General features: G+C 52.8%; 4 protein-coding genes across 4 annotated transcripts; 2 read left to right on the top strand and 2 right to left on the bottom strand.

Annotated features, from left to right (window-relative positions):
* The first annotated feature begins 21 nt into the window (after positions 1-21).
* Positions 22-2,221, top strand: BO83DRAFT_381090 (uncharacterized protein). The gene has a single exon (XM_025531907.1). The coding sequence runs from the start codon at positions 506-508 to the stop codon at positions 2,066-2,068; it is 1,563 nt and encodes a 520-aa protein (XP_025384844.1). The 5' UTR covers positions 22-505; the 3' UTR covers positions 2,069-2,221.
* Positions 2,222-2,331: 110 nt separating this feature from the next.
* pld3 (phospholipase D) lies at positions 2,332-8,447 on the bottom strand. Its single transcript, XM_025525925.1, has 3 exons — positions 8,239-8,447; positions 2,734-8,139; positions 2,332-2,665 (listed from the first exon to the last, which is right to left on the bottom strand). The coding sequence occupies exons 2-3, from the start codon at positions 8,136-8,138 to the stop codon at positions 2,596-2,598; spliced, it is 5,475 nt and encodes a 1,824-aa protein (XP_025384843.1). The 5' UTR covers position 8,139; positions 8,239-8,447; the 3' UTR covers positions 2,332-2,595.
* A 1,244-nt stretch (positions 8,448-9,691) lies between these two features.
* On the top strand, positions 9,692-10,934 carry BO83DRAFT_381088 (uncharacterized protein). The gene is made up of 2 exons (XM_025531906.1): positions 9,692-10,125; positions 10,191-10,934. The coding sequence occupies exons 1-2, from the start codon at positions 9,762-9,764 to the stop codon at positions 10,910-10,912; spliced, it is 1,086 nt and encodes a 361-aa protein (XP_025384842.1). The 5' UTR covers positions 9,692-9,761; the 3' UTR covers positions 10,913-10,934.
* A 389-nt stretch (positions 10,935-11,323) lies between these two features.
* Positions 11,324-12,443, bottom strand: BO83DRAFT_381086 (60S ribosomal protein uL15). Its single transcript, XM_025531905.1, has 3 exons — positions 12,370-12,443; positions 12,014-12,212; positions 11,324-11,809 (listed from the first exon to the last, which is right to left on the bottom strand). The coding sequence occupies exons 1-3, from the start codon at positions 12,399-12,401 to the stop codon at positions 11,591-11,593; spliced, it is 450 nt and encodes a 149-aa protein (XP_025384841.1). The 5' UTR covers positions 12,402-12,443; the 3' UTR covers positions 11,324-11,590.
* Between the last annotated feature and the right edge of the window lie 99 nt (positions 12,444-12,542).

The raw sequence follows: 12,542 nt of genomic DNA, 5'->3' as shown, positions 1-12,542 counted from the left end.
GAAGAAGAGGGCAAAGAATGGTTGAAGTCTACAGTGACTCGGTGAGATCCGATTTGCAGATTTGAGATCGCCATTTCCCCGACAGGGGGGAGTGTGACATGTGAAGACCTAACTAACCATAACCAGTCGATCAATGCTAGGGCTGGCCAGATCACGGCCCGCAGTCACGTGGAAATTACGGCACCTGACAGTACTAACCTTAATCGGGTAACTCATCACTAGTTCCTGTTAGTCTATCCGATACTTGCGACATTATCATCATTCATTCCCTGCCTCGACTTCTAGCCTCGCTTCTTTCGTCCTCTTCGAAACATTCCAGCATCCCGTCCGAGATCACCCGCCCTCCTTAACCTCCATTCATTCCTATCGACTCGGGTTGTCCGGAACTCTGCGCCATCCAGTCCCAAGTATACACCCCCCCGTATACTTTCCTTTCCTCCGGTTTATGCCCCCGGTTGCAACACTTTCCTCGCAATGCCTCCATTGCCCTGCTGAACGCGCGGTCATGCGCGTTCTTTGCTCCTCTAATCGATATCTCCTCTCCTCCTCTTCCTCGTCGGTTGCTGCTTATTTGGCCCCCCCTATATCCTCTCCGCTGAAGCCGCGATACTTCCACCAAACCCGCTCGACTCTCAAGAACCCGGCAATTTTCAAAAATAGTCTACAAAAAACCCTCGAAGCACACCGTTCCTCGAATCGAGCTAGTTTAATTCGCAAGATACCGAATAAACCAGATGATTTTGAACAGTCACCTGCGGGGGTTGCAACAAACGATAAGCCATCAAACGGTTCCAACACAGATGTAACTTTGAGGTCTTCCTCGATCCCAAAGAGCCCAAGGAGGAAACCTCGCTCCATTCAGAAGTCCCACCCGCCGTCCCGGCCTTCATACACACCTCAGCTGATACACTGGGATGCTGACTCCCAACGGGGCCGGCCGGTTCAATGTCCATGGCTGGATGGATTGGATTCAACGAGGTCCTTCAGTGACGGCCTCTCCCAGCTAGATGCGGAGATTAAGGCACTTGAAAATTACCTCAGTCCGACCCCACCGGAGGAGGAGAGGGTTCATCGGATAACTGCGCATATTGCTGGTCTTTTGGAAGGGATTGCGCCCCGTGCCCCCTGTATCATTGGATCATGGCGAACCGGGCTAGCCATGAGCCACTCCCATCTGGACCTTCTCCTCCCCGTCCCAGACTCAATACGATCTACCGAACAGGTTCGAAAACCAAGCGCCACGCGTCCGCAGATCCTCACCCAGCACAAGCGTCTGCTCCGAGATGTTGAACAGGTCCTTCAGGACTTCCGATCCTTCAACATCGTCTACCCATCCACCGCCGTTCATCACGAGACGGGTCTCCGCATACGCTTCTCCTGCGGAGAAGACATTCCCCCCATGGTCGAGTACATTCAAGACTACCGTGCCGAATACCCCTCCGTTCGACCTCTCTACATGGCTCTGCGACTTCTCCTCGAATCCCAAGGCCTATGTGGCCATGGCCCGAGATCCCTTAAACCCGAAGCCCTAGTCATGCTCATCGTAGCATTCCTAAAGCTGAATCACGGCAAGTTCCAACGCTCTGACGGTTTAGGCGAGCGCCTTCTCGCCTTTCTCCAAATGTATGGCACCGAAGTCGATCTCACGACGACCGGAATAGCCGTCGATCCTCCGGGTACCTTTGATGCGGATACTGTCCGCTCCGCCAGCCGGATGTTCTCCAGTCAGCCGGACGAGATCCCCGCCCATTTGCGCGGTCAGCGAGCCATCATCAATATGAAGAAAACCGCCGCGTCCATGGGCAACACAGCCGCGGCTACACGGCTATGTCTGCAGAATCCTACTAATTATTTGGATGACCTGGGCCGGTCTTGTCTTGATACTCCACAACTGCGGGCGGCGTTTGCGCGCGCTCATGAGCGTCTTCGTACGGCTCTCGATCACTGGGACCAGTGCGCGCCTGTAACTCTCGATCACGGTCTGCTGAAATCGATCCTGCAAGTGAACTTCGACGAATTCAGTCAAATGCGCGATCAGCTTACTGCCGGGACGGTCGATTCCACGTGAAGTATCGCGGAATCAAACCCTGTGTTCACTAATGAGCTACCTCTACTTTTTCGATCGCAATCAAGCATGTACTATAGCCCCTTGTATGGGAAACACCTCTATGTATATACACTCTTTCCTCAAACATATTAATTAACATCCAAATCTATGAGACAGTGCCCGGTGCTGCCGACATACGTGCAAGGACACCAGGATGCGTGGTAAGGTATCAGTGACATGATGACATGGAGAGAATTGAACGCCTGAATGTAGAAAACGCCCGCTTGATATGCAGTGAGCTGAAAACCACCAGCCACGCAAACATTACACGGGATGACCTCAAATGATGGTGTAGGGGTTGGGGAAGAAGTAGCTGTGAAAATCGTAGAAGAAGAGGCGTCGGTCCAAGATGGAAAAGGTAGATCAGCCAAGTGTGAAACAATATAGTACTAAGTAGTACATTGAATGGACACACGTCGACATCGATTCAGTTGCTGCTCCGTGGTTAGCATTTGATGCGTTTGTGTCCCATTCCGGGCTTGGACTTACTAGATTTCCAGCGGAGAGATCTGATCCAGCGTGTAAAGCCAATTTCCGCCCTGTTCTTCCTTTTCGAGCCTATGTGAGTGGAAAAGTCAGTAGGCTGCAGCGGGATATCAAAGATGCAAGCACAGCGAAACCCTTACCAGTCGTAGGGCCACAGAATCAAATGTCCCTGTACGTGATTCAAAAGCTCTTCAGCTCGCTGTTTGTCCATCACTTCATCTGTCGCGTGAAACTCCCGCTTTGATCCGAGCGTCGTCGCCCTTCGTCGGCGTCGTCGAGACTGACCGGTGGCATTCCGATTCAAAGCCTCGGAATAATCCACGAGCGGCGGTTCAGATCGCTGCTTTTCCAGATCTTCACCAGAAGAGCCACTTTCCTCATGTCGTCCATTTGGCATGTGCCCCGTCGCCGTCCCATCTGCTCCTTTCATCGTCGATTTCTCATTTATTGGCAAAGGCCCGTCAGAAGTTCCGTGTTCGGCATGTTGCGTGTCCGGCTTTGGACCGGCTTCTGTCGAATGAGCATTGTTCTTTTCGACAGGTGAATCTTTGGCCTCCACTTTAGCTCCCTCGGCACTCTGAGCATGGACTGTCAGAGTATGCTTGAGTCCGGAAGCTGCCCCAGCCATGCTGGCCCCCGTTCCAGGCGGTCCGGTTTGTCTTTGGCTGGTAGGTTGGTATGCTTTGGTACTGTGTTGACTCTGCATCTCTGCGAAGTGGTCTGCATAGGCAGCATACTCTTTATATTCTTTCCAAGACTTCACTTCGCTGTCCGGCATGCAGCGGAACACATTCCGGTAAATCTTGGTGTTCTTATCCGCTACAGCTTGCCAAGTATCCAGGTAGAAGCAGTCGATCACAGGGTCACGCATACAATCCTTGTCGATAAAGACGTGCTTTACGTCAGAAGAGAACAAGTGAGAGGACTTGATAGGGTCATGTTTATCCCGCGAAGCCGCCTGGACCCCGCTGTGGCTACTCTCAGACTCGTGCTCCACCGGCAGTGCTGGATGGCGAACAGCGGACAATCCCTCCACGACCTGCGCCCCCTCGTTACCATGCTCCACGACGGGACTGAGACTATGATTGCCTTCTCTATCACCACCCGCGTTTGCTCGGTGGGTATTCCGTTGTGAGGGTTGTTTCGGCTGCTGGATAGTGCCCTTGCCCTCGGATGCAACAGGAGAAATCAGGACCTCTGTCCTCGGGCCCAGGAACTCAGAGTCACGGGCATCGCCCAAGCCAGCCCCCACGGCTTTGGTGAGGTTGTCGGCACCAAAGCCGTCCACGTCCTTCCTGTGTTCGGCATTTGAGGTCACTCTCGGGTCGGCAGTGAGTTTCCGGTTCGACTTAAGATTGGGGTTATTTCCCTGCTCCCAGTCAACGTCATGGTTGAAGCTGTGCATGTCTTCAGACCGTGAGAGGAATTCGTCCTGAAGTCGGTGTCGACGCTCCATCATATCTCTCTCGTCTTTCTTCTCCAGCATCAACGATTCCGAGTCGAGCTGGCTTTCGGGAGGCTTCGACCCTTCTTCAACGATTTCGATCCGGCGGAGCTCTTCCTCGGTTGCCATGGAGTGCTCCATCAGCTCATCGACGTCAATACCAAGATGCTCCCTCATGAGACGCATACGGAGGGTGTGTGGGAACCGTCCCACGAGGTAAGGGCGGCCGTTCATGGAAGACCATATCATGTCCGTATCCCGCACCACCGCCGCCACCTCCGAATCGCGAGACCCCAACATGGAGCGTTCGTTGATGTTGGCAGACCCAATTATGGCAGCTCGGTCATCAACAACCATGCACTTGGCATGGATATAAAGCTGCTCGGTGACCAATTGGTCTTGAGGGCCGATCTTTCCCCAGGTTCGAAGGCTGAAGAATTGGATGTAGTCCTCAGGTTCGATCCCTAACGCTCGCAGCCGGCCGAATATGGATGTCTCCCCACGACAAATGCTGCGATACTGACACATCATGATCAACCGGACACTCGTTCCACCCTCACTATCCACGGTGTTCTGGAAGCCCGGCATCAGTGGGATCACAATCACGGCACGCCATGCCTCCTTGTTCTTTGCTGCTCGGGTGATTCGTTCCACAAGAGCATCGCCGATCGAATTCTCAATCTTCCGACCATCAATTTCACAGGTGCTAACAAAGAACTGATTCTCGATGTATACAAAGTGTTCAGACTCCTCGATCAGCTTCACATAAGCATTCATAATGCTATGCTCTGTGATGTCGGGGGTCCCAGTCGACCACATACTACTCGAACGTAGAATTTGGACCTCACAGGTACCATCCAGCCCCAGGGCCTCCATATCAGCCGGTTCGAAATCTGGCGGCGGTAACAAAAATGGCGTGGGGCGTGTTGGCTTTCGCTGGCGCAAGATGTAGTTCCACCGTTGGACAAAGTGGCGCGTAAGATCTCGAGCCGGTTGTCCGACGACGTGCATGGAAATGTCATGCCAGGGCATCCTGGGAACTACGTTTCGATCGTACATCTCCTCGTAGGGCTTGTCGAGGTCGTAGAAATCCTGAACACGAGGATTCGAGTAGTCCTTGCCTGGCCAGAGCTGGCAATGATCCGCATCCTTCGGTCCATCCGGGGTCTCAAACCCAGTGGGTTTGTCGTCGGTGAGGAGATGTTGTGGTGTGTCCCAACGGCCAAAGCAAAGATCGATACCTCCTACAAAAGCCAAGGTGTGGTCGATGATACAGAGCTTTTCATGGTGCGCCCAAAAGAAGGTGTTCTGTCGGAATTGATTTGGTGATCGCTGCACGAAGACGTTTGGATGAAGATCCAAGAGGGAAAACTTGGAGTATTCCGAATCGATAGGGATGGCAGAGTTGATGTTGCGGTACATGATGACAAAGATCTTGACTCCTTCACGAGCTTTTCGCTGGAGAAGGCGATCTAGACGCCATTTCTGGCTGATGGCCGCAGGCCGACGCATGTAAAGCTCGGGGCTCAGCCACCAGTCATGGATGTAGATGACATCCTTCGCTTGGTTGATCGCCCGCGACACAACCCACATGTGATCACGCGCATCCACCAACCACTGTGCGAAGCACTTGTGTCGCACCGGCGCAAAACTGTCAAACCGGTTCGGCCTTGCCCAGGGGGTATTGTTAACCATGAACCGGATGGAGTCTTCGAACTGATGGAGCTGACGCTCATTCCTGGCCAGCAGTCTAAGCTTGCGCTCCGAGTTCTCGAGCCTTAATGTGTGATGCTGTGGGTGCCTGGCTGACTCTGTCGCCGATTTGGCAATCTCCTTCGCCTTTTGGTTTCTCAAGCTGACCTTTTGGGTTTGAATCTTGAAGAAAGGATCCACCAAAAACACATCATATATGTTCATTTCCTCTGGGGAGTCGACGCAGACGACATAGCTGTGCCTAACAAGGAACCATTTGGGAGAGTGTCGCTTCTTTACCATGCCCGGCGTCAGCGCGCGCCGAAAATCGAGACCCTTGGAGGACTGAATAACCAGGAAGCCTTCCTTGCCGTGATAGCTCCCTTCGGCCGCAAGACGGACACCCAGGGCTGACAATTCCAGAAATTTGCAGAGACGGTTGCTATCTGGCTTGAATATGAGGAATCGGATCAGCTTTTGCAGGTAGGACTCGAGCTTTTTCCGCTGTCTTTCAGGATAGCTCTCCTTTTTACTGGCCTGCCCTCCTTCAGGAAGGCCTGAAGGCCCAGCAGCACCCTCCGCTTCTGGATTCGTTACGGTAGACTGTCTCCGAGATAGGCCACCCGACGAACGACGATGCGCTTGCTGCTGCTTTTTGGCGGCTCTTTCATTGCCACTAGTAGCCTCCGCAGCTGTTTCATATCCACCTTCATCCTCCTCATCCTCCATGTCGCTTTCCAAGCCACGCACGCCCCTAAGATAGGGGAACGCACTCCGAGGGAAGCGCGGGAGATTTTGGGCCCCTTCAGTGTTCCGCAGCTGGATGTACTTCTGAGTCCCGAAATGCAACTTATACTTCAGGTGCAGGTTTGCAAAGTCCCTCAAGGTGCGGTAGATGATCCATTTCATCCGTGTCATGCCACTGCCATATTCCAACTCAATACGGAAGACGAGATGGCGATCTCCGGAGTGAGAATCAATCTTGCTGTCCGTGACCCGCACCTTGAGCTGCTCCAGAAGAATTGGAATTCGCTTGCTACCGTGTTCATCTCGCTGGAACATGCTGGCCAGTATTAAGGCGGCCGGCACTCCTGAGGTCAACTCAGCGAGTAGCTCTGCCGACTTGGCATGGTCTACTGTGTTATCCACCTTGCGTCGCTGTCCGATCAACTTGAGACCTGCCTTTATCTGCCGCCACCTTTGAGCACTAAGGCTGGAACCGCGGTCAGCCCGATGACGCCTCCAGGGTGGTGCCGTTCCTTCTGCATTCTCAGAAGGTCCAGCTAACCCAGTCAGCCGTCTCAGGTTGCTTGGTCTTCTTTCCTCTTGATTTGCTGGCGCATCTATTTGGCGCCCGCTGTAAGTAAGGCCCCGCGCGTTAGCAAGCCAAGCACTTTTCCGTCTCCATGCAGTATCCCTATTTAGGCGATCACGACCTTCGTCTTCTGAGACACCCTCACGCTGTTGAGGTGTGAAATCACCGGTACTGCCCCGTCGCGGAAAGAAGTTGGGGCGATAGTTTTCAAAGGGGGAAAAGGAGGTCGGTAAGTGGAAGGACGGCCGGCTGGTGAATTTGGGGGTATTTGGCTGTGATGGGGGCACCGAATCATCCTGCTGCCGACGACGTGGCTGCTTCTTCTTCTGTTTCTTCTGGCGGGCCCGTTGTTCCCCGGCACTCTCTTCCGCGTCGGCATCAATATCGCTCCCCTCCTCCTCCAAAGTGTTCGGAAAGCGAAATTCCCCTCTTTCTGAGCCAGGGGTTGCTAGTTCATTGTTCGTAGGTCGGAAATCGTTCAGCGTCGCACCGCTCGCCGAGCGAGTATGAGAGGTAAACGAGGGCGAGGCTGCGAAAGACTTCAACTTTGTCAGCAGGGATTGTCTACCCTTCAGGCCCGCATCCACATCATCGCCTTTGACCGAAGGTGGCCTAGACGGAGATGGCTCAGCAGCATCAACATCCGGAGTGTCTTGAGTAAATTGTACGCTTGGGCGGCGAGGCGAGGCAGATGATCCCAGGGCTGAAGTTGGCGACTTTCGGCTCCCGGAATTTTGCTGGTTTGCCGTTGCATCGTTCGGTTGTCGAAGGCTCAGCGAGGCCGCTTTATTGGTGGGACTGGCATTCGACGTTTCCTCCTCTCCAGAATCGCCGGCATGCTCTGCGCGCGTCTTTCCTTTTGTGTCGGATTGAGCATCTCCCACACCTCTGACCGTTGACGAAGCGTCCACCTGATCTCCGCCATCAACTCCATCCGCTCTGTCTGCATCATCCTTTGTCGAGGAAGGGGAGGGAAGCGGCGATGACAGCTTCAAGCTGTCCAATGACATCGGTTCGGTTTGTCTCGAGTAATACCGATTGGGGGTGTTCTCAGAGCCCCTCGCTTCCGAGGGATTGACCGTAGAGTCGGTCATACTGCGTAGAGGAGCGCAATGTCAGTGGGCAAGCAAGATGGCTTTCAGGGGTGGGAGGGGATTTCGAGGGAAAGCAAGAGCGCGGGGAAGAGCAGCGTACATGCGGATCGAAAGGATCCTGTTGGAACGAGTTTCGGATCTTCAATTAGACGGACATTCTAAATCTATTACACAGCAGCCAGAGGACGGAACAATAGACCGATCGGCAAGATCAAGCAGTAAAGAGATATTAAGGGGATAGTCGACAACACGGCCGAAACGTCTGGACGTGAAACTTGAAAGGAGCGTTGGGTTTAGCAGCGACAGTGGTTAGCCGCGGTGGAGTCCGCCCCATAGAAGAAGCGCAGGTCTGACTGGAGACGGAAGGCCCGCTTTGGCGCAGTTCTGCTGGTTCTGGTCGGCTTGGGACACGGAGGAAAGGGGGATGGATCAATCATTCAATCGATCAATGAATCCCTGATGAGAGATCAGATTGGGGCTGGTTTGCACCTGCATGACCATCTACTAGTACAGTAAGCAGTTAGTTACTTACTTGCAGTAAGTAGGTACTCCGTAGATTGGCTGAGTTTCGGCCTCGGTTGCAATAAGTGCTACCCCAAGTATACAGTAGAATAAATAATAGCTCCCCCCTCCCAAGAAGTAAGATGGAAGAGAAGAAGTCAAGGTACTCTTTCCTTCCTTCTTGCTTTTGAGGATATTCCTTGAAGAAAGAAGAGAAGAGACTGCTAAGGTTCAGCGGCCTACAAAATACGCAATACGATGTGTAAGTTCGTTCTAAATCAGGGTGCGGATTACGTCGCCGTCACACTTCCTTTCGAAATATTTGGTTACGGGGAGAGGTACTTGCAAGGTACTCCGTGCGGGAGAACCCAAGCACAACCGGGCCACAACCGTGGTACTTGGGCCTTAAGGCAGCAATCGCCCAGCACCAGCCACAGGATGGCTGGTTACCGGTTTCATACCGTTTCAAAACCCAACCCATGTGGGTAGGTAAGTTACAACAGTCCGATCCTCGGCGTCGAACAGGTCACCGCTCTGCTCACCGCTTGACGATGAAGACTACTATTATCTAGAAGTGTGGTGGTTGGCTGTAATCTTATAAGAGTATCTGGTCTGGACGCTGCAATGCTAGTGTTCTAACGATTATGTGAACAGTAGATGCGACTGTCTTATGATTGCGCTATTATAATCCGGATACTACGTGTTCCCAAGGATGGCCCTTCTCCCTAACAGTAATCCTCATCCGTTTCCTCTTAACATAACTGGGGCAGTTCAGATGTATATTACAGACCAGCTGGATGTTCGCATACTTGCATCATAACCTGATACTAAATAGCTGAGCATACTGGGTTTGCAGGCAGGGACTCTGTTACTGTGCAGTGCATACCCCGTCAAGCCCTGATTTCCACTGGGAGAGCTCCTCTGGCACTTCTAGAAATAGTGGAGTAGTGCTTCTTTCACAACACCCCTCGGTAAAGTGCCTCCGAGGTAGTTGGGATATATATCGGCAAATTACTTGCCATCGCCGATCAACCAACACCCCCTAACCAATTCCTCGTCACTGCGTGATTGCCACCCAGCAAAAGAAAACCCCAAGACAACCCACAAAACAAGCAACAAAGTATGGCTGATCCCATAAAGACACTTGACAACGCAAGCCGCTACGGCGATGCTTCAACCGTCTCGCGAAAGACATACCCAATTGCGGGGATCCAAACCACAGTCTACGGTCTTGATGAACTCCCCACACAAACCTCCGACATTGCCTGTCTGTGGCTCTTACATCCCAGAGGAGGTACCCAAGAACGTATGAAAGGCATTGGGACGACCATCATCGCGGATTGGAACTCCAAGAACCCCACCAAGGGCCTCATTGCTGTCGCATTCGATCAACGCAATCATGGAACGAGAGAGGTAGATCCGCTGGCCAATGAAGCATGGAGACAGGGAAACCCTCGACATGCTCAGGATATGTTCTCAATCTTTCGTGAGTTGAGTCACTTGCTACCAGAGGAAAATGTAGACTCTAACACTTTCCTTCTGGAACCACAGAGGGCACTGCCCGAGATGTATCTCTTCTGATTGATTACCTCCCCTCCTATGTGTTCCCCCGCTCCGATCGCAAGCTCGTCGATAATCTGGTGTTGGGTGTTTCCCTGGGGGGCCATGCAGCATGGAGCTGCCTTCTGCATGAACCTCGCATAAGCGCCGGGGTCGTCGTCATCGGCTGCCCGGACTACGTGAATCTGATGGCTGATCGGGCCAGATTATCGAAGTTGCCATCGTGGACGAGCACCGACACCCCAGGCTCTCAATTCCTTGGCTCTGAGGCTTTTCCTTCATCTCTACTGGATGCTGTGAAGAAGTACGATCCGGCCGGTCTGTTTTTGAGCCACGTGAAGTCGGCCTCGGATGTCGGTCCTCTTCGCAGTGGACCATTGCCGGAGCCGACGGAGAGCGAGAAGGCTGCGTTGCGACCGCTCCTTGCCCGTTCCATAGCCGGAAAGAGGATTCTCAATCTGGCCGGCGGCAAGGACAAGTTGGTCCCTTATCATCGCGGGGAGGTGTTTTTGGCTTGGTTAAAGCAGGCTGTCGCTTCGCAGGGCTGGTTTGCCGATGGTGCTGTGACCTTCGAAGATATCATTGATGAAGAGGCTGGGCATGATATGACCGGAAAGATGATGGATGAGGCAACTCGTTTCATTCGTGAAACCCTGGAGGCCAGCAACAAAGCCCCAGAGAAGGTGGGGTCGGTGCGTGAATCGAAGATCTAGAACTCTTTCTCTACTCGGGATGTACTATGACCGTTGTTTTACATAGAGACATACATAAACGTCCCTGTACCTCTACATCACGTAACATAGTCCTCTACTACAATCACCATATTATCATTATCATACGGATACCACGGGAGGATTACAATAACCGGGCAATGGGCATGAATTAGGGCCATAACCCCCAAACTTTGGAGTAAAGAGGAAGGTCATAGTCCAGTGGTCTACGCATACTGTAATTGTTGCAACTCCAAAGGGCATTTCAGATCTGGGATATACATCCTCAAAACCGGCGTTGCTGGCTCATACTCAAAACAACCGTATTCAAGAGCCTTGCCCTCATGCTCAAAGATAAAAGCCATAGCCCGGCATACTCTGTAGCAGCATAGATGGGGGAAGAGCGAACATAGCCACAGAAAAAAAAGTTGTCCTCCTTTATGGTATTGTTCAATAATAGAGCGTGATCGTAAGGGCATCCGGAGGCCATTCTTTGCTCGTCACAAATAGAAACCCTTTTGAATTTGTAAATACACGGATCAAGGTGCCCGATCCGCGGCTCCCATTTTTTGTTTTCTCATTCCCCGGGGAGAATTCGAATCTCTATTACACCGAATCGTAGCCAGCGCAGCACCTGTCCCGGTTTTTCATCCTCCAAGTGAAATCCCAGACTTTCCACACTTAAGCAACGAGCTCAACAACACCACCGGCAGCCTTGATCTTCTCCTCAGCATCCCGGCTGAAGTAGCGAGCGCGGACGACGATGGGGACCTCGGGGAGACGGCCCTTGCCGAGAACCTTGGAGTAGCCGAGGGGAAGGAGGTCGATGACGGGGGCGGTGTCGGTCTTCTGGCCGCTCAGGTAGGCATCACGCTTCTCGGCGGGGACGAGAGACCACAGCTATATTGGGAAGACAATCCATCAGCCATCCAAATCCTTGAAAACGTGATCCAATCTCGTATGTTCTTGCGCCCCTGTTCCATTCCATCTCCCGTTCTTCTCCCATGGTATCTGATAACAAATGTACACCCCTTGCGCCTTCTCATCTTCCCGATTCTCTTCGCCACATCTCGATTGGGATCGTATTGTCGAGTTTGAACGTACCTTGTCAAGGTTGATAGTGGGCTTCCAGAACTGCTGCTGGGTCTTGTGGAAGTACCTCATACCGACCTTACCGAAGTAACCGGGGTGGTACTTGTCGAGGTTGGTGCGGTGGTGGTGCTGACCACCGGCCATACCACGACCACCGGGGTGCTTACGGTGCTTGCCAATTCGACCGTAACCGGCCGAAACATGACCGCGGCTAAGGAAGAAGACACAAAAGTCAGTTTTCTTTTCTTGTTGTTCTGGTAGACGGGGCGGACGGTGGTCGGATGAGGCCTCAAGCCTGTCGCAAATTGACCACGACAAACGAAACGGTCGACCACCGGAGGCGAAAGGGAGAAGTTGAAGCGACTCACGCTTTCCTTGTCTTCGAGAAACGGGTAGGCATCTTGTCGACGGTGCTGAGCTCGACAAGACCGGTCTGAGGGTTGGCGATGGGGGGATGCGGTCGTGTATACTGCTGGCTCAGATGTTGAAATCAAGGCTCTGGGGCGGCTAGAGTGTGCGCTAATTCGCTTGCCCTAACTTA

Source organism: Aspergillus eucalypticola (assembly GCF_003184535.1).
Source record: "Aspergillus eucalypticola CBS 122712 chromosome Unknown BO83scaffold_25, whole genome shotgun sequence".
NCBI classification, from domain to species: Eukaryota; Fungi; Ascomycota; class Eurotiomycetes; order Eurotiales; family Aspergillaceae; genus Aspergillus; species Aspergillus eucalypticola.
This window is presented reverse-complemented; position numbering and strand designations above follow the sequence as displayed.